Genomic DNA, 20,868 nt, shown 5'->3' on the forward strand with positions numbered 1-20,868 from the left:
ACATGCCCAGAGCCTGCCTGGAGAAGTTCATGCATGTTCTCTGTCTGTCTCTGTCTCTGTCTCTCTGTCTCTGCCTCTGTCTGTCTGTCTCTTCTCCCTTCCCCCTCACTCCCACTTTCCTTCTTCTCCTCTCATATTTCTCTAAATAAAACCATCTTGTTTCATTACTTGTCTCCTCCAGAAATTCTTTTCTGTGAGAAGTAATAATGTTTCTTGAAAAATCTGATAGAGGTTAAAGGGTCTATTACTTAGACCCAGATCTAATAAACCTAGATCTATTACTTAATCCAGGTCTATTACTTAGACCTGGATCCCAAGGGGCTTGAGAGGTGACTGCTAGAATTTTCCAAATAGTGAGACAGACATCAAGCTTCTCAGGGAGGACTCTGGTGAGGACACAGTGGGCCTCAGTGGCGTCTGTCCAGCATTTTGAGGAGTCTTTTCTCTTTTTTGGGGCGACAAGGGTCTCATTAGGCAGGAAGGTGAGGGGAGAGGATCCATTGTTTTTCACTGACCAAACCCTGGAATTGGCAGGGAGTGAACAACAGTTGCTGGGAGCTCAGAACTTAGTTAGACTAGAGGGGAGTTTTGGCTTATGATGGACTGCTCTTCCTGACAGGTTCATGGCAAACAGACCAGGCAGATCACTTCCTTTGGGACAGACTGTCCTTTCTCCGCTGAAAGCAAGTCCTGGCTCTGGTCTGAGCCCACGCTCACCAGAAACTCTGTTCCCTGGAGCTAGTGTGGGCATTGTCCTTGTAGTCTGTAGCCCAAGCCTAGCCCGAAAGTAGCCCAAAGGCATGAAGACAGCTGAGTTTCGAGATGCAAATCCTGAGGGTTTTGGAGGTAAGAAATGAAACCCCACCCAGATGGAGAAATCCTAGGCCCCACCCAGAGAAGGGTGGACTCCTCAGAAAAGGAGAAGCTACCAAAGAATTTGATGAGCAGAATGAGATTGGAAAAGAACTATCAACAGTTACAAGGCTTTCCTAGCTCTGCTTTCAGGGATCTTTCCTGGAGGGTTCTGGAGACTTATCCAAACCCAGATTTTTTATAATAAGGCAAGAACTCTACCTGAGGTACTATCCTTCCAACTCCTCGAGGGGCTGATGGAATGCTGGTGTCCCATGCTGTCCATACCACGTAAGTTCTTGATTCTGACTCTCCCATCCTGACCCTCCAGGCACTATTCCAGATGGCCAAGGTGCATTGGATACACAGGTGGAAGCTCTTCTTTTGAGGCTACTTTCCTCCCTCCCCACTTCACCCGAGTCACCCCAACACTCAGCAAGAAAGCCAGCAGTCAGGTGACCTACAGCCACCGGAGCTGCTTCCCCAGTGGAGCCACTTCTCCCATCTGCGATGGAACCAGACCTAAAGTCAAGGAGGATCAAGAGCTCCTGCAGATTTGCAGACCCAGAGCAGGCCCAGCCTGCACACAGCAGGCAGGTAGATGGGGGCCCTGGCAATGAGCCTTCCAGGAAGTAACAAATTCAAGAAGAGATTGTGAATACAGAAACTGAACTCAATAAGATCACCTGGATCCAACACCTGCCCAGAGAAGGCTGGACCCCTCCGGAGAGGGAACCTGCCATGGAGAAAAAAGGCTGTGATAAGAACAGGAAGTAAGGGCTGGAGAGATAGGGCACTTGTCACACACACACACACACACACACACACACACACACACACACACCCCTTGGTTCTATCCCAACACACCCTGGTTCCATCCCAGGCACTTCACATGGTACACACACACACACACACACACACACACACACACACACACCTGGTTCCGTATATCCCAGGCACTTCACATGGTCCTCTGAACTGCACTGGGTATGGCCCAAACCAAAACCAAATAAAGCTGAAAGGAAGACCCTGGAAATTAAACATTCTTTTTCCTTGACAACCGTCTAGCAGCAGACTTTTATCCACATTGAGGATACTGAATGAGAGAGATTTGGGGGGAAGACGTTCTGAGACCAACTTTGCAAAAACAAGAGGTACTCTCCCCATTCTGGACTTGGGGCGTGTGGTTCCCTTTTTTTCCTGATTGGGGTCTTTCTCCCCTCTGGAGAGCCAGAGTTCTCTCTTGAATGTATTAGTTTTGCTCCCTCCTCACATATACTAAATAAAGTGATTTTACTTCACTATTCTTCCTGAAACTTATTTCTACAAGAGAAGACAGCAAACCTGTGAGACCTGGTGGAGATCAGGACCAACTTCTGTTTTCCTCAGAGAGCAATTCCTTGCTTCAGCCTGAGGCTGGACTCCCTAGAACTCGGGGGGAGAGGACCAGCTTCCATTTTTTTTTCTTTTTATGTCACACCTGGTGATGCATAGGGGTTACTCCTGGCTCTGCCCTCAGGAATCACCCCTGGCAGTGCTCAGGGGACCATATGGGATGCTGGGAATCAAACCCAGGTTGGCTGCGTGCAAGGCAAGTGCCCTACCCGCCGTGTTATTGCTCCAGCCCCAGCTTCCATTGTTAAGCCTGGGATTCTGGGTTCCCAAGTGGCAAGACGAACAGAGACACGAACACGATAATGCAAAAGCAGTAGGAGTTTTATTCCAGTGTACTGGAGTCAACGATCTCACCCAGAGTGGTCTCTTGATAGTGACCCCAACTTCAGGCAGCAAGCAGTTTATATAGGGTTTGATTACATAAACAGTACATCCCTTATTGTTTCAGAAAAGAATCTTAGTTACCAGACAAAGGTGTTTTGGCAAGTGTCTGGGGTAACAGTGGTTAGGCAACAATTAAACAATAATTTTCAGTATCAGTACCAATTTTATGATTACATAGACTTCTCGTTCTTTTAGGGTTAACAAAAAGCAACTTCTGGAGCATTGTGAGAATTGATTAATTGAGCCCTCTTGCTGAGCCCAGGAACTTTCCCAGGTGGGTTCAGGTTGGCTAGTTATGCTTTGTTTTATTGCTGGGAAACTGAATCTTTCAGTTCCAGGAACTGAAGCTGAAGCCTACCTGATTTTTTTCATTTCTGCTGCCTGTTATGGTGTCAGTTTCGCCCTTACATTTCCCCTTTTTTCTTTTGCCTCCAAGAGTAATCATCTCTTGCATGCTTAACTGCTCTATGGACTGTGGATTTCTGGCCAATCCAGGGTACTGCTGCCTTAAGACTACAAGCTGTACTGTATTTATTCTGCCCTTAACAAAAACCACTAGCTTGGGGCTGGAGCGATAGTACAGTGGGTAGGGCGTTTGCCCTGCGTGCAGCCGACCTGGGTTCGATTCCCAGCATCCCATATGGTCCCCTGAGCACTGCCAGGAGTGATTCCTGAGTGCAGAGCCAGGAGTCAACCTTGAGCATCGCCAGGTGTGACCCAAAAAGCCAAAAAAAAAAAAATCACTAGCTTGTTCAGGATGCAGGGCCCTTGGTAACGAAAGCAGGAGCACTAGGGGTCCCATGTGGGATGGGATCAGGGTGACAAGTTGACTTTCCCAGCTCCCCTCCATAACAACATACCCATAGCACAATTTTTGCCATTTAACACAATTCAAGAGGACTGGACTCAGCAAACTAGGATGGAGATAAGCAAGGGGTTACATACAAACTAGCCAAGTATAGGGGCTCTTCTAGCTGACCTGTGGTATAATCACTGAGAGGCTACTCTATGGTTTTGGTTATAATAGGCTCAGTAGGTCCCTGAACAAACACCCGTCCCAGAGTGGGCCATAACTGGCACAGATCAAGGTTAATTCTATCTGTTTCGGTATCAGAAAGTGCCCAGTGCTAATGTAAGGAGCTTGCTCCACAGCTCTCACTACGAGCATACAGAAACAGAGAATAACCCGTGCCCTTCCCATGGTTCCCTTAAGTTACTTTCTTCAGTTTTATCTTGAGGGGGTCATCTCCCGTTGTCTGGTCACATCACAGTGTCATTCTGTCTCCAAAGGGGAGGCAACTTTTGATTCCATCCTTCTTCAGAGCAGTTGGTGTGGCCAGGATCCAGTGTAAGGACCTCTCCACCGAGGTTCGAGGGTGGCAGTCTTATGTCACCTGATTCAGAACGGACCTCCCAGCGCGTATGGGTGAGGAGTTACTGGTTCCCCTTCATTCTGGTGGTGGGCTCAAAGCTCTTCATGGAGCTGGGCCTTGGTACCTGTAGGGCCAGTAATGACTGGAGAAGAGAGAGATCATACATTCTGGCTTACACTTCCTTTTTTCAAGGCTAAGTTGGAGTAGTTGCAGTTGACCCAAAAAAATTTCAAAGGGAACAGAGTTCCTCCATAAAGGGGGGTTTACACTCACAACAGAACATTTGGAAGGGATTTGCGGGGAGGGGAAGGCAGATTTCCTTTATCTATCTACCTACATCATATTCCCCTAGAGATTTCACCACCTTAAATCTTTAAAGGAAAAATGATAGAAGTTCTATCTTTTGGAGCTGCTTCCTGCTGACACAGGGACACTGGCCCTGCTTGTATAAGGGGTGAAATCTCAAGCTATCTTAGTTTTTAATGAGCCCAGGAAATGAATTTGGAAGATCAGATCAGTTAGGTTAAGGAAAGCTACTTTGAAATGACCAGACCCTGGAGGTGGAAAAACAAGTGACAGATGCTCAAATGCTCAGAGTACAAGAACAAATTATCAATAACATAGGAAGCACTGTTCTGAGTTACTTCCTTCTTACTGTCCTGTTCATTTTTTCACTAATATTTTACTGTATTAGTCTAGGGGTTGTAGAGTGTTCTGGCTTAGAGGAAATATTCTCTAAATGGGGTATTAATCCAGGATGGAACAAGAATTAATAGTTGTTTTTAAAAATCTCTGTTGTCTCCAAATGACTATGTATTCGTAGAACCAAGAGAACCAGTTTAGATGTTCATTCTCAGTACTTTTAGACAGGCTGGGGGAAAGTGATTGATCCTGCACTCTGAGCTGAGGTTCCCCCGGTTAAGCTCTGGCTTCTGTTTTTCTGGACAGACTGGTGACAATATGTATAACATTGATTTTCTTTATAGACTAGGAAGTTTACTTACTGAATTACCCAATTATTCAGTCATCTTTGTAGAACTAGAATCTGATTCTTAAAAAGCAAGTTACAAAACATGGTTTCTGCTCCTCCTTCATTTTAAATCTGCCAGACAGCTTAACAAACCTGGTTCCTTCTTTTGCATAAACACAGCAAGATTGGCTCCATTTGGAGTACCCTGTTACTTACTGAGAAGTTCTGGGGGTTGGTTAAAGACAGAGTAGGAGACACACCAATAATGGCATTTAATGATTTAACTCATGTCAGGGCTTGTATAAAAATAAAAAGAAAAGGCGCGGGCGAGGAAAGGGATGCCTCACCGCACCGAGCCAGGCACAGGGCCTAGGGCAGCAGCTGTCTCTCCTGCCACCCGAGTTCGGTAGCCTCCAGCCGCTTCCCCCACCCCGGGGAGGTTGATGGCGAAGATGTGGCAGGCGAAGGAAGGAACGGAGCCAAGATGGTTGGTCTCACTTGCAGTTTATTCCAATCTTCCCTCTATACACTCTCCTCTGGAACTCTCCCCCTGCCCCCTCATACAGCTACCTTAAATCTCCCCGTCCCCCAGCAGCCTGGGGCTTATCCAAAGGTGTGGTTACAATCCATAGGGGGTATAGTTCTATCCCTTAGGGGAATGCCTTCACTAGGACAGAATCTCTCTTTCAGCAGGAGGACCCACCCAAGGGCAGAGTCCCATGAATGTGTTTCTCTTCTCCTCAGCCAGCAAACATATAAGAATTCATAATATTAATCATTTTGTATGGACACAATAAGAAATGCATTAAAGCTTATAGAATTGCTCTCCTGGGGCCATCTCAATCTCAGACTACAGTGCTCAGGCCAGATCAGTCTTTCCTATCCCTGGCAGGGTCCCAGTCTCATAATTACTATTGGATCATGACAGCATTTGTCTATGATCAAGCTCTTAACTTATAGTTAAGAATTAGGCACTTTGGCCAGGCCCATCTCGATGCCAGGGTAGCACATAACTCACTGCTTGCCCTGGATCCTTCCCGTCCCACGTCGGGGACCCTACTTTGGGGTGCTAGGAACTGAGGGCAACTGAGGCTTAAGTGGAGAAAGCAGATGCCCAGAAGGGAATAATATTCGAGGCCAATTAAGTCTTAAGTTATAAAAACATAATATTGTCTTCTTGTGTCTATACAAAAAAGACATAGCTTTAAAGTAAATTATTCAAAAGGCATAAAGAGGAGAGAAAGGCAATGTTATAATATTCAGTGTCCTAGGAAGTTATGACCTTACCAATTAACAGAGTTTGATTAAGGGAAGAGCAGATAAACTGGTAGAAATGGTTACAGATAAACAAAGGAATGGGAGTGACTCGGGAGCACTTTGATGGGTGTGACTGATAAACCTAAGCTCCTAGTGGCAAGGGGGAAAGGACAAACCAATGATATCCAACAAGGGCTGTCCTAGGCTTGGCCATAAGATGTGAAGATCAGGTCCCACGATGAACTAGAGGTAGAGCCTTCAAGTTGACCTGGATGTGGCCTCTGGCCTCTCAGTCTCCGTAGGAGTGTACTGCAGTCAGGAGTTCTTCAGAGCTGGGAGAGATCCCAGCCTCCTGCTTTTGGACACTGAGGGCAGGGCCCAGGCTGAGTCAGTCATTGCAGATTTCTAGCTTCCTCATTTTCCACAACATAGATGATGCCTAGTCCTTCCATGAGCCGGCCTGCCTTTAAGGTCTCTCTGAGATTTGTAGGGCACTTTTAACAGTACCTGTTAAATACCTGCCCTTGTCACTTAGACCAATGCCCTGACTATTTCCCTGGAAGAGGGCTTTGGGGTCCCATAGCTGGTTTTCCTGTCTGCACTAGGGGTAGACCCTATAGCAGAGAGAAAAGCCTTTTGTCCAGGTTTATGCAAACAAGCATAGTGCCATTGAAACATTAACAAACTCGCTGAAGGTACAAAGGAGAGAAAAGCAAATATTTCACCTTACTCAGAATGACATGTACCCATTTGCTATGGGTCGTAGTCAAAAGAAGCATTGTTTTGTAGAAATGAAATATGTTGTTTAACAACATCATGTCTAACTCTTTTAGTTCAAAACTGAAAAACCTTGATTTCCAGTTTTCTAAGAGCACTGTAATAGGAATCTGGATGCTAGGACAATTCTACAAATGTAATTTAAAGAGTTTCTTATAACAATATAGTTTGATACTCAAGCCTTCTACATGTTCCTTTTTGTTCATTCTGTTCTGTTCCTCAAAACCAGTTTCACTTTAACAGGATTCCTTTCCCTTTTACCACTAATAACATCTCCATCCATCATCCTTTTTGTTTAAAAAACACAGTTATATTCCTTCCTTGTAGTCATATCTCTCAGGTTTTAACCTCCTTATTTTACTGAGCTAAATATAGCTTGATCTACCAAGAAATTTGGAAAGACGTTGCTAATTATTTTATCATTTATCATGACCAAGCTGTGCAGTACTCTTTCAAAAGCATTACATTGGTCTTAAAGCATTCAAAAAGTTTACAGTGCTCACAATTAAAGATCTTTATGACATATATCTGCCTGGCCAAAGTTCATTAGGAACTTTATCTTTAGAATTCCAATTTCTGGGGGCTGGAGTGATAGCACAGCGGGTAGGGCGTTTGCCTTGCACGCGCCCGACCCGGGTTTGATTCCCAGCATCCCATATGGTCCCCTGAGCACTGCCAGGAGTAATTCCTGAGTGCATGAGCCAGGAGTGACCCCTGTGCATCGCCGGGTGTGACCCAAAAACCAAAAAAAAAAAGAATTCCAATTTCTAGGGAAACAGATTTAAAAGTATTAAAACACTCACAGATTACCATGAAGCAGTAAGGATTCCATACTTGCAGATAAACCATTATTCTTAAGGTCAAGACGAGGTTGATACCTGGTAACAAAGCTTAGATGAAATAAAGTTACTGTGTAGACTAATTGACAGAAGTTTGAAAAAGAGAACTTGGACTAGTTAATTTCCACTTGTCTGGTGTCTCTCTGCAGGTACTGGGGCAGTTCAGGGCCTTGAGCCTCACCCACACAATTCTCCATTCTCAGAAACCACTAAAGCCAAATGGGCTGTTTTTAGTCGTTTGAATTTTTTTTTTCAGTGACTCTTTTTCTTTTTTTTTCCTTCAGTAAAAAGAAAGCTGGTCTGGGCTGTAGCAGGAAAACCTATTATCTTTAACTTTCATCAAGGCACAATTTTGTGGTTTCAGTAGCTCCTGAAATTTAACTTACTAACAATCTTAGAAAACAGTTAAAACACTGGTAAGGTAAAAAATTTTGCTCTAATCTTATGACTTGAAACACTCACATTTTATTTATTTATTTATTTATTTATTTATTTTTATTGAATCACCATGTGAAAAGTTACAAAGCATTCAGGCGTAAGTCTCAGTTATACAATAATCGAACACCCATCCCTTCAACAGTGCACATATTCTACCACCAAGAACCCCAGTATACCTCCCCTCCCACCCCCCTGCCTGTGTAGCTGATAATTTTCACTTTACTCTCTCTTTACTTTGATCACATTCATTACTTACACAAAAAACTCACTACTGTTGTTTGGAGTTTCCCCCCCAAAATCAGACCTGCTGAAAAGGAAGCATTTGATCACTTGCTTTCCATTGCTGAGAATGAAGAGGTATGAGGTCTTGGATTTCTGTATTTTAGTATTTTAGTAACTAAGTCTAGGGAAATTTCTGCCAGAAATTGCATCATTGCAAGCTCGTACCTCTCTTTAGTGATCCTTATAAGATGACGGTCACCATGCCTTCCCCCCCCCCCCCCGGAAAGGAAAAGCTGAGAGAGAAAAACCTTTCCCCTCCTGGGGTGGCATGGGGCGGTGGCTTAGTTCACAGTCTAGAGAAATTTCTGCAAGAAGCTGCTGGTACCAAAAGTAGTTTAGCTGGCCTCCGGGATCATGGTTGTCCAGCAACGGAGAGGCCGCACACGTGTGGCCGCTCCGGTCACATCTCAGCGGTGAGCGGCGCCGGTAACGCCCCCGTCCCGAGATCTTGAGTGCATCCCGTTGCTGCAAGCTCATACCTCTCTTCAGTGGTCTTTATAAGATAGTTGGTCTTTATAAGAAGGTTGCCACACCTTCCTCTCCCCCCCCCCCCCCCGCGAAAAGGAAAAGCCTAGAGAAAAACCTTTCCCCTCCTGGGGCGGCATGGGGCCGTGGCTTAGTTCACAGTCTAGAGACATTTCTGTAAGAAGCTGCTGGTACCAAAAGTAGTTTAGCTGGCCTCCGGGATCATGGTTGTACAGCAACCGAGAGGCCACACAAGTGCAGCTACTTGGGTCACATCTCGGCGGAGAAACACTCACATTTTAATCCATTACTCTTTAAACTTGTTTTCATGTTCCACAATAATTTGAACTCACATTCTAATAATCCAGTACAAATAAAAACAAATATAAACCATTAATTTTTATAAAACAGGAAAATCTCTTTGGTTTAATTTTAAAGTTCTTGATTATCTCAAATCATAAGGTTTTTACACTAGATACTTTAGCAATTTCACAATTCAAACATGCTTTTTAGACACAGAAAGAGGCCATTAGTACTCACCAAACTTAAACAGCAGCATATGTTTATGAAAACATGAGAAAACTTTGTTTTGATGGCTACTATACCTCTGTTATTAAACTAAGTAGCCTAATTTTATCTCTGCACTGTTTCACAATATTCTTCTTTTTAACCATGGAGGGGTTCTCTTAACCGGTTCCTGCCAGACCAGAATGTAAGGGGTCTATTCCGATGTCTTCCCAGTCCTGGAAAGAAAACTTTAACTTTTCAGAATGGTCCCCAGATCAAAAGTACCTTCTGCTAGTCAGCTAACATTGAAGGCTGGCCATTCTGCAGAACAAAGAGTTATCAGTTTACCTCTCTTCACCTCAACCTCAAGCTGCTGCCCCTGGACCTGAAATCACTGAAATGGTCAGTCACAAGGGAAAGTGGGATCGACTGATTCTGACTCATGACAAATTCACAGAAGAAGGGATATTGAATATCAAAACAACACACGGAAAGTACGACACAAGGAAGACAGGCAAACACCACAGACTCCAACCGTGTGCAGAAGTCCCTGAGATCTCTCCTATTGTCTCCATCTGTGCTGCCGCTGCTTTCCGGAAACTAAAAAAAAAGGAAAAATTGTTGGGGACATCTTCCACAACACTTGGCTGCCAACTCCCAGATCACCTGGTGAGGTGGCCTTACACCCCTGTGTGGGCCGCCACCATGCATGGCCGTATGCCCCTGACCGGTCTCCCCTTCACTCAGGCCTCTCAGTCTCAGTGAGACTGCTCCCAAGTGACCGCAGATTTTCCTAATAGAAACTCCTATACTTAGACGTGGTCTGTCTGCTTTTCCGGTCAGGAATCCCGGGGAACGAGCCCCCAAATGCTAAGCCCAGGATTCTGGGCAAGATGGATAGAGACACGAACACGATAATGCAAAAGCAGTAGGATTTTTATTCCAGTATACTGGGGTCAACCATCTCACCCAGAGTTGACCTCTTGATAGCGACCCCAACTTCAGGCAGCAAGCAGTTTATATAGGGTTTGATTACATAACCAGTACATCCTTTATTGTTTCAGAAAAGAATCTTAGTTACCAGACAAAGGTGTTTTGGCAAGTGTCTGGGGTAACAGTGGTTAGGCAACAATTAAACAATAATTTCCAGTATCAGTACCAATTTTATGATTACATAGACTTCTCGTTCTTTTAGGGTTAACAAAAAGCAACTTCTGGGGCATTGTGAGAATTGATTAATTGAGCCCTCTTGCTGAGCCCAGGAACTTTCCCAGGTGGGTTCAAGTTGGCTAGTTATGCTTTGTTTTATTGCTGGGAAACTGAATCTTTCAGTTCCAGGAACTGAAGTTGAGGCCTACCTGATTTTTCTTATTTCTGCTGCCTGTCATGGCATCAGTTTTGCTCTTAAACCATGTCACGAAGAACAAGTGGACTTCAGACACAGCTTGATAGCAGCCCTTGGGGCAGGTGGTCCTGACACTCTTTATTAGTCTTGAAGGCCCAGTTATGTCATCTGGTCCTCCCTGTTCACTGTCTTCTTCATGAACTTCTGCTGTCTGAGCTTCGTGGCTTTTGTCTATTCAGTAAATGTTTGTGGTGGGTGGGGCTTCTCCTGGGGCAAAACACCAGATGGCACCTGGGTGGGAAGCTGGGATGAGACCTCCCATGAGTGTTCTGTGTGGGAGTGATAGTGAGAGTTGGTGATAGGGTGAGTGAGTGTGAGTGAGAGTGACAGTATGAGTTTCAAGATAAAAGACTGGACACGCAGGACTAGAGCATTCGGTGTCTGAGAGCCGTTCCCCTGGCCAGCACACGACGATGGGTGGATGAAGGACAGGGGAACGGAGAAACAGGGCCCTGGGTTTTTTGGGAGTCAGTTTATTTCTCTCCTCTGCATCGTAATCTGATCTCTTACTTACTGCACAATCATAGTTGTAGTTTTGGTCGACACAGTTCCAGTCATCATAGTTCCGTCATCCTAGCCCTCATGCTAGTCCTCATATAGTCCCCTCTTATCCCTTACAGCATAGTTATGTAGAAATCATGAAGGGTGGGGGTACACATAGGTGAGATTGAGCATTATCATAACAACAAACAGAAGTAAAGCAAGAGTGTATTGGTCATAATTTCTTGACTCAGACTTCAGTTGCTATAGTTCCTAACACCCCAAAAGGGAGGTCCCGCTGTGGGACTGGGATGAACCTGGGGTGAGTGGCAAAGCTACCCTGGCACTGAAATGTGACATTCTAGAAAGCATAAATGCATGATCTTGATGCATGGTCCTGATGCAACTTAAGAGACAGGACACCCCATGGCGAAGGACAAGGTGAACTGGCCTGAGGACTTAGTCTGAGATTTATGGAAAAAGCCTTGCTTGCTCTCAGAGTCCAGAGAACTGTTAAAAGCTTTGTTCTCTCCAAGCCCAGTTTGTCTCTTACTGTGTTTATCCAAACCCAAGTATTGATAACGTATACAACTAGAGGGAAAAATAAAAGCAATGTAGATGTCCCTGGGAGACAGAATGTCTCCTTCCTTTAATCTCCCCCAAAGAGAATTTCCTATTTTTTATCTATGTAAATGATCTATGTAAACTTCCAGATGTCTTCCCTATGTAAATGATCAATCACACCTATGTCCTTACCTCAAGCCCCCTCAGATGTTCTAAAGTATACTAGCAGCTCTTCATTAAATGGGCCATTTTCACCATCAGGTTGTGATCCCCATCTCCCTGTCTCTCTGTCTGTTTGCTGGGGAGGCCTGTGGAGGTGGGGAGGTGGGGAGGTGGCTCTGGGCCATGGAATGCACATGTGTTGCAGCAGTAGCAGCCCCTGCATTTTACTTTGTGAACTCACAGTCCATGACCATGCTCTTAACTTATTGTACTTCTTATGGCACTTAGCTTATCCCTTTCGATGCCAGGGTAACTTACAGCTTGCCCTGGGTCCATCCAGTTCCTTTGTTGGAACCCGGCTTTTGGGGGTGTTAGGAAGTAAAGGCCACTGAAGCTTAAATCAAGTAAATATGATGGATGACCAGGAGTAAATATTATTTGGAGTCAGTCAACTCCCATGTTACAAAAGCATAGCATCAACTATCTTCCTGTGTCTATACAAAAAGGACATTGCTAAACCATGCAAATGACATAAAAGAAAGAGAAAAGCAATATAGGATTATTAGTGTTAGATGGAATTGGGTGTGCCTCAGGGGCACTGTTGTGGGAGTAACTCAATAAACCTAAGCTCCCTGAGGGAGGAGCAAGGATAACCCAATGTTATCCAATAGATTCGGTGAGTGAGTGAGTGTGACAAGGTAAGTGAGAGTGACAGGATGAGTGTGGGTGAGAGTGATGGGGTGAGTGTGAGTAAGAGTGACAGGGCGAGTGAATGTAAGAGTGGCAGGGTGAGTGTGACAGGGTGAATGTGAATGAGAGTGATAGAGTGAGTATGAGTGAATGAGTGAGAGTGATAGGGTGAGTGAGAGTGACAGGATTAGCATGAGTAACGGTGACGGGGTGAGTGTAACAGGGTGAGTGTGAGTGAGAGTGACCAGGGTGAGTGGAGTGTGATTGAGTGTGAGTGAGTATGACGGTGAGTGTAAGTGAGAGTGACAGGGTGAGTGAATGAGACAGAGAGAGTGTGAGTGCATGAGAGTGACAGGGTGAATGAATGTGATTGAGTGACAGAGTGAGAGGGAGTGGGTAAATGTGAGTGAGTATGAGTGAGAGTGAGTGAGAGTTAGTGACGGGAGTGGATATGGGCTAGGCCTGCACCTCAGAAAGCCTGTGACTTGGGTAAGTCCTGCACCCAGAGGGGCTGTGCTAGAGACCCGGGGCAGCTGAGAGCAGGCACCATAGGGCACACCTGTCTCTGGGTGCAGTCAGAGAGAGATGGAGGGTGAAGGACATTATCCCACCGTGCCTAAGGTGTTGGAATACTTCCTACCAAGTATCCCAGTGCTGCTATTACCAAGTTCCAAGACTCTCATACATGGTGAAGCCAGAGATGCTTAGGGGCTGCCCGCCTAGCCGGGCAGCAGCAGCCAGAGGCCTCACCCGCCTGGTGTCAGGAAGCCTCCGTAACCTGGACACACAGGGCTCTTCTTAGGGCCAGGCAGCCCAGACCACTGGGTCCTGACCTCTGACCTGGGAAGTCCCCTGGACCCTGTGGAACAGGGATGGACCAGAAATCACCCACAGCTGAGTGTGGGGTGGGGGCTGGGGGGCCTGCACAGGAAAGGGGCTGCCCAGGCTGTGGAGCCTCCCAGGGCCCACCCTCACCCCTGCATGAGGAGGGAACTTGCTGCCTGGGACAGGAAACTGCCCTGTGCAGGGCACGCCCCCATCCCCGTGAAACCTGATTCCCTGTGATTAGTCGCCAAGGACACAGTTAATTTTCAGTCCTAAATTCCGGGAAAAGCTGTTTTGGAGAAATCGAAACTAAGAGGAAAGAGGAGGGTTTCCCAAGACCTCAGGAGCAGCCCTTTGCAACACAAAGCACAGCTGCTGCTTCCAGTGGAACCATGAGCCACACTCCTCGGCCCTTCCTCACAGGAGCCCATATCGCCGCCCCACCAAGCTATACCATGAACAAGGAGGAGTATGAGATAGGAGAAGTTGGAGCACCCCAGCCTTCAGCGCCTGTGACCTCCACCGTGGTCAGCATCCAGCCTGAGATCTCGGAGCCTGACCACATTGTCTGGTCCCTGTTCAATACTCTCTACTTGAACTTCTGCTGTCTGGGCTTCGTGGCTTTCGCATATGCTGTGAAGGTGTGTGGTGGGTGGGTGGGCACCAGAAAAGCATGGAGCAGACTGCACCCAGGTGGGGAACCCCAACATGAGAGTGAGTGTGAGAGTGAAAAAAAGAGCAAAGGAATGAGTGAGAAAGGAAGTGTGTGAGAGTAAGAGAATGAGTGAGAGTGCCAGTGTGTGTGAATGAGTGAACAGAGGAGTACATAAGTGAGTGAATGCCCTTATGAGTGAGAGGTTAAGAGGGAGTAACTGAGTGGGTGAGTGGGAGAGCAAGAGAGTGAGTGAGTGAGTGAGTGAGTGAGTGAGTGAGTGAGTGAGTGAGTGAGAGGGTGAGTGTCCTGAGAGTATGTGCGTGTGTGTGTGTGTGTGTGTCTGTGCCAGGGATGGAGTATGTACATCTCCATGTATGTGTGTGCACGTGCACACTTGAACGTACGTGTATGTGTATGTATGCATGCATGTATGTACATGTGCATGTGTGTGTGCATTTGTATGCACATTTGTGTGCATATATATAAGTGCTGTGTTGGTAGGGATCTGTCCTGTGAGAACACAGGTGAGGCTACCTGGACCAGAGTGAGGGAGGAGAACCTGGTGCCTCCCAGAGGGCCTGAGGGTCTGTGGGGAGGAGGCTGACCAGAAGGAGGGCAGCAGGCCCTGTCCTGCTCGGGCTGCAGGGAATGGGGGTGGGGAGGGGCCCCTGATGTGCTCTGGCAGCCGGAAGTGCTGTGGCACGACTGCAGGGAGACTGAGGCAGAGCCCCTGGGTCAGCAGGAGCTGCTACAGCCCCCCACTCCCTTCTCCCCAGTCTAGGGACAGGAAGATGGTTGGTGACATGATTGGGGCCCGGAGCTATGCGTCCACCGCCAAGTGCCTGAACATCAGCGCCCTGATCCTGGGCATCCTCTTCAACATTGGAATCATCGTCGCTGTGGTGTTTGCTGTCATAATATTTTACGAAATGTACTATCGGAGTATGCAGAGGGGTGGAGGCCTCTAGAATCTCCCCACTGTCTGATGTGCCCCACCTCCAGCTATGTGGGCTGGGCCTGCCCGGGGCCCAGCCCCTCATCAGCAGTTTCTGCAGACAAGCCCTCAGCGTCGATGTCAATAAAGATTCTCATAGGTGACACTGTGTGGTGGTCCTTGGGGTGCGCGTTCCCTGTATCTCCCTGACACTGACCCACCTGCTGGGCCTTGTGCCACTGCCCTGGGGAGGGTGGGGTGAGGCCTGGCTCTGTTGCTGACGGGAGACAGACCCCTGCTAGTGAAGGTGAAGAGTTCCCAGGTGGCCGAGAGTCTGTGAAGAGCACCTGCATGGTGCAGACCTCAAGTTTCCACCAACCCACGAGGCAACCCTAATCCGTGCTCTGCACAGCATGGGAAATGGTCTCTGACACCTGATTTCTCGGGGAACCCATGGACTCAGTTGGAGCAAACACTTGCTCTTTGTAGGAAAGGAAAGTTGGTCCTAACTCTGAGCCAGGCTTTTGGGGTCCAAAGGTCATTTCCTCACAGAAAAAATTTCAGGGGACAGAATGACTAGCTGGTTCGGCTCTTGCCCTGTATGCAGTTGCCTCTGTTTCGATTCCTGGCACCCCATATTGTCTGCTAACTCTTCCAGGAGTGATGCCTGAGAACAGAACCATAAGTCAGCTCTGAGCACACCTGGTGTGGCTCTCACCTCAAAAACTATACAAAAATAATTTTAGGAGGAAACAATAGTAGAGTGAGTTTATTCAGGAAATAAAGAGAGGGAAGGAGAGAGGTAGACAAAGGTACATGGTCAATCATAAATCCTGGTTTTTCCAAACTGGAAACAAAGCAGTACACGTCGAGAGCTTGATGTGCAGCTTAGAAGAAACCCTGTAAAAGCTAACTTGAGCAAAGAAAGTGTGGGTGTGTGCTCCCCTCGTACACGTGCTGCCTGTGCCCGTGTATTGCTGCCAAGCTCATGTGGTGCCTAAGCATGTATGTCATTTGCATTTCTCCTCTTGAGATGTATACTTCATACCTTCATACTTAATGTTGGGGTGTTTACTGGGGCTCTCTACTCTGGAGAAGCCCATATTCTTTCTCTCTTCAATTATTATTATTATTATTATTATTTTGCTTTTTGGGTCACACCCGGTGATGCACAGGGGTCATCCTGGCTCTGCACTCAGGAATTACCCCTGGCGCTGCTCAGGGGACCATATGGGATGCTGGGAATCGAACCCGGGATAGCCGCATGCAAGGCAAATGCCCTACCCTCTGTGCTATCACTCCAGCCCCCTCTCTCTTCAATTATTTTGTTCACATCCCACAGTGCTCACGGGTTACTCCTGATTCTGCAATCAGGAGTTACTTCTGGTGGCCTAGTGGACCATAAGGGTGCTGGGAATTAAACCTAGGTCAGCTGTGTGGAAAGCAAACTCTCTACCCGCTGTACTATCTCTGCCCTTCTTTCTCTCTTGAGCGCATTCTCTGTCTCTCTGTCTCTCTCTCTCTCTGTCCCCCCCCCTTTATCAGATTATCAGAGCTTCCAAGTATAGCCTGTTTTTACTTCACTACTCATTTCCTGAAATTCTTTTCTGAGATGCAAAGGTGAAGGACCTAAAAGGTCTGGGTAAAGTCTAGGACTGACTTTTTTTTCTTGCAAGGAGTGAGGCTCACAGCAGATTCTTGTCAGTCAGAGATTTCTTCAGTCCTTCCCTGGATAGAGAGAAAGCAGCAGATTCCCTCTTGAGGCTGGCACCTCGTTCCTCCCCATTTCACACAAGTCACCCAGGGACCCCATCAGATTGAGAAAGAAAGAAAATAGAAAGTTTAGGGTCCTGGGTAGGGTGTTTGCCTTGCACGTGGCTGAACCCACTTGGACCCTGGGCATCCACCTGTTGGAGTTCCTGCTGTTTCAGTTCTCTAGCCATCTGGACTAGATGACCCGTGAATGTGCCAGGATATGGGAGGCAATGACTCCTGGCACACTAATCCAGATGGTGGCATTGGACTGGGTAGGGGACCTGATGTCTTCTGAAGATTAATGCAGATTGATTATTTACTGATGGCCAGGCTTGAAACAGGGTACCATGGCCATATGGGATTGATTAGACAGTCTTGTTGAGACTTAGAGACCTCATACATATGTATCCTCTGTATCAGCACATAGTCCTGGTAACCTTCTCTGCTCCCCCTCATCACTTGCCCTCATCCCTTCTTCCATGTACCATATTCCTCTGTCCCTGTGTGGTACTGTTTGCCCTGAATAAAATTGCCTGACTACCTAAGGAATCCATTTATTCCTTAGGAGTGTTGATCATCTGTCCATAGACCATCCCATCCCTAGGGCCAGGCAGATTAAGCCAGGAGTACACCCTGAGTATCAAGAGTGTAGCCCAAAAACAAAAACAAAAAGATAAAACTATTGAAAAATAAGTAGAAAAGAAGGAAACAGTCTTGCAGCAGCTGGCAAGGAGAAACCAAGGCTTCCTCTTCCATGGCTGCCTGGGGCTAATAGACATGTTCTTCCCGCCCAGCTCAGGGTGAAATCTAGTGAGATGAGTGTGAAGTCTCCAGGGGATAGAGGCCTCCTCTGACAAATGGAAAGTAACCGGGAGAGGAGGGGCCTGGCCCCACCCTCATCCTGCGCAGAGCAGCTCAGGTCTGCGTCAGAAACCCACTTCCCTACCATCAAATCTCTTCTCTGTGAAAATCTCTTGCTTCCCCCACAAAGAAAGATGATCAAGGAGGAGCACGAGGTGGCCATGCTGGGGGCGCCCCAGCATAGGGGAGCCCCTGTGACCTCCACCGTGATCAACATCCAGCCTGAGATCCCCTCGGAGCCCGACCATGTCGTCTGGTCTCTGTTCAACACCCTCTTCATGAACGTCTGCTGCCTGGGCTTCGTGGCTTTCGCCTACTCTGTGAAGGTGTGTGGTGGGGTGGCGTCTCCCAGAATGCAGGTAGAGACTATCTAGATGGTTGAGTCGGAGCCTGAGATGTGTGTGTGAGAGAGAGCGATCGCATGAGGGAGTGAGTGGATGAATGTGTATGTTTGTGTATTTGAGTGACTGAGTGGGTAAGGGAGTAGATAAGGGAGTGGATAGGGGAATGGATAAGGGAGTGGATAAGGGAGTGGATAAGGGAGTGTGAGTGAGTAGAGGACTGTGTTTGAGTGAGTGAAAGTGTATGAGTAGATATGTCAGTGAGTGTGTGTGTATGAGTGAATGTGTGTTAGAGTAGTGTGTGAATGAGTGAGTGAATGTTCATGGGCTTGAATCTCTTCATATGTGTGCCTGTGTATTTGTGTGTGCATGTAGAGTGAATGAACAAGAGTGTGATTGTGAATGTGTGTGTCAGGAAGTCTATAAGTGCATGGGTTGGTTCTCTTTGTAGTTGTGAGTTCATGCATGTGTGCTTTTTGTGTGTGCGTTTGTGTGTGTGCATGTCTCCATGTCTGTGTGCGTGTGTCTATGTGAGTGAGTGCTGTGGTAGGAATCTGTCCTGTGAGAACACGGGTGAGGCTACCTGGACCAGAGTGAGGGAGGAGAACCTGGTACCTCCCAGAGGGCCTGAGAGTCTGTGGGGAGGAGACTGACCAGAGGGAGGGCAGCAGGCCCTGTCCTGCTCGGGCTGCAGGGAATGGGGGTGGGGAGGGGCCCCTGATGTGCTCAGGCAGCCGGAAGTGCTGTGGCATGACTGCAGGGAGACTGAGGCAGAGCCCCTGGATTAGCAGGAGCTGCTACAGCCCCCCACCCCCTTCTCCCCAGTCTAGGGACAGGAAGATGGTTGGTGACATGATTGGGGCCCGGAGCTATGCGTCCACCGCCAAGTGCCTGAACATCTGTGCCCTGATCCTGGGCCTCTTCCTCAACATTGGAATCATCATTGCTGTGATGACTGTCATCAGGGGAGTTTCCAGTTTGTATTATGAAAGTGTGCAGAGGGGTGGAGGCTACTAGAAGCTCCCCACCTTGTGATGGCCCCTCATAACCACCTCCCGCTATGTGGGCTGGCCCTGCCCATGGTCTACCCCTCCATCAGCAGTTTCTGCAGACAAACCCTCAGCACCAATGTCAATAAACATTCTCATATGTGACACTGTGTGGTGTTCCTTGGGGTGCGCATTCCCTGTATCTCCCTGACACTGACCCACTTGTGGGGTCATGTGCCACTGCCCTGGGGTGGGGGTGGGGTTCTTCCTTGTTGTCTCTAGGCTCTGCTGTGAACAGCATCTGGATCATTGACTTTCTCTTGGATGCTTCTTGTGACCCTCTGTCACAGATGGACACTGGAATGGGGCATTGAATCCAACACTGGATGTGTTTTCCTAATACTAAATCTTGGGGTGGTGGGAAGTGTGCTTAAGACAGAGGAAATGGTGGGTAACTGGACTTCTGCCCTGGGCTGGAGTCCTCTTGCAGAATCTGTTACCCATCTCTCTATGGTCATGTCCAGGAGTCTCTTAGAAGTGAGGGTGTATGATTTCTAGAGGCTGAGAGGCTGTTTGAGACCAGCTATCCCCTTTTCCCTAGGGGGTTTCTAGAGAAGATGTCCGGGGTAGGGTTTCTGGAGTCCTGGGCGGAGGGTGGAAATGAACTAACCTGAGAAGGGGACACAAGACTCTTTCTGCCACCTGTAATGCTGGTGATAGCCTTGTGCCTGAGTGTAGGATAACACTGGGTTTGTCCTTTCAGCCTTGCCGCAGGGAACTTAGTTTACCTTAAAGCAATGTCCTTTCTATATGGACAAAGGAAGACAGTTAATATTATGCTTTGTAACTAGGGAGCTGATTGACTCCAATAATATTTACTCTTGGGCATCCGCTTTCTCGACTCACTTGCCCTTAGTTCCTAGCACCACAAAATCAGGGTCCCGACGAGGACAGAATGGACAAGGGCAAGCTGTGAGCTACCCTGGCATGGAAATGGGCCAGGCCAAAGTGCCACAATACTCAACTATAAGTTTAGAGCATGGTCATAGACAAATGCTGTCATGGTCCAAAAGTAACGACGAGACTGCTGGGGTTAGGTAGACTAACTTGGCCTGAGGACTGTGGTCTGGAATATATCAGTGAATGTCCTCAGGAAGAACCAAACTTTAAGTCTGATGTATATCTTACTGTGCTCATACAGAATGACATTGCTAGAAATATTTGAAGTAGATTTACTACAACTATTTAAGTGTATTACTAGCTGAGGAAGGAAGAAAGTGACACACCTTGTTTGGATCCCACCCTTGAACGGATCACCTAGTAATCTGGAGTAATCTCCTTAGATGAGATTTTGTTAATCTCCTGGAGAAATGGTCTTATCCCTTTGTTGATTTGTTAATGTTCAACCCACCTTTGTGTTACCGCCCTATGTGATTGCTATATAAACTAAGACTAACAGAAGTAGGTAGAAGACAGAAGCAAGAAGAGAGAGAAGCGGAGAGAAGGAGAGAAGACACAGAAGAGGGAGACAGAGAAGCAGAGAGAAGACACAGAAGCAGAGACAGAAAGAGGTTGTAAGAGACCAGGGGAGAGACTACAGAGACAGAGAAAGAGATAGAGAGACAGACAGAAGAGAGCACAGCGGCACACACAGAAGCAGAGCACAAG

At 47.2% G+C, this 20,868-nt stretch overlaps 2 protein-coding genes across 2 annotated transcripts; both read left to right on the forward strand.

The window, feature by feature from the left end:
• Positions 1 to 14,004: 14,004 nt before the first annotated feature.
• Positions 14,005 to 15,418, forward strand: LOC101551897 (interferon-induced transmembrane protein 3-like). Its single transcript, XM_055141717.1, has 2 exons — positions 14,005 to 14,306; positions 15,097 to 15,418. Exons 1-2 carry the CDS (start codon positions 14,058 to 14,060, stop codon positions 15,286 to 15,288), a joined length of 441 nt encoding a protein of 146 aa, XP_054997692.1. The 5' UTR covers positions 14,005 to 14,057; the 3' UTR covers positions 15,289 to 15,418.
• Positions 15,419 to 17,992: 2,574 nt separating this feature from the next.
• LOC101552157 (interferon-induced transmembrane protein 3-like) lies at positions 17,993 to 19,246 on the forward strand. The gene is made up of 2 exons (XM_004603149.2): positions 17,993 to 18,196; positions 19,037 to 19,246. Exons 1-2 carry the CDS (start codon positions 18,005 to 18,007, stop codon positions 19,226 to 19,228), a joined length of 384 nt encoding a protein of 127 aa, XP_004603206.1. The 5' UTR covers positions 17,993 to 18,004; the 3' UTR covers positions 19,229 to 19,246.
• Positions 19,247 to 20,868: the final 1,622 nt, after the last annotated feature.

The sequence above is a fragment of the Sorex araneus genome, chromosome 6 (genome assembly GCF_027595985.1).
Source record: "Sorex araneus isolate mSorAra2 chromosome 6, mSorAra2.pri, whole genome shotgun sequence".
In the NCBI taxonomy this organism is placed as follows: domain Eukaryota; kingdom Metazoa; phylum Chordata; class Mammalia; order Eulipotyphla; family Soricidae; genus Sorex; species Sorex araneus.

Coding starts and splice junctions, on each gene's coding strand:
- LOC101551897 (XM_055141717.1), top strand. CDS start 14,058: ATGAGCCACACTCCTCGGCCCTTCCTCACAGGAGCCCATATCGCCGCC. Junction 14,307..15,096: donor CTTTCGCATATGCTGTGAAG/GTGTGTGGTGGG, acceptor CCTTCTCCCCAG/TCTAGGGACAGGAAGATGGT.
- LOC101552157 (XM_004603149.2), top strand. CDS start 18,005: ATGATCAAGGAGGAGCACGAGGTGGCCATGCTGGGGGCGCCCCAGCAT. Junction 18,197..19,036: donor CTTTCGCCTACTCTGTGAAG/GTGTGTGGTGGG, acceptor CCTTCTCCCCAG/TCTAGGGACAGGAAGATGGT.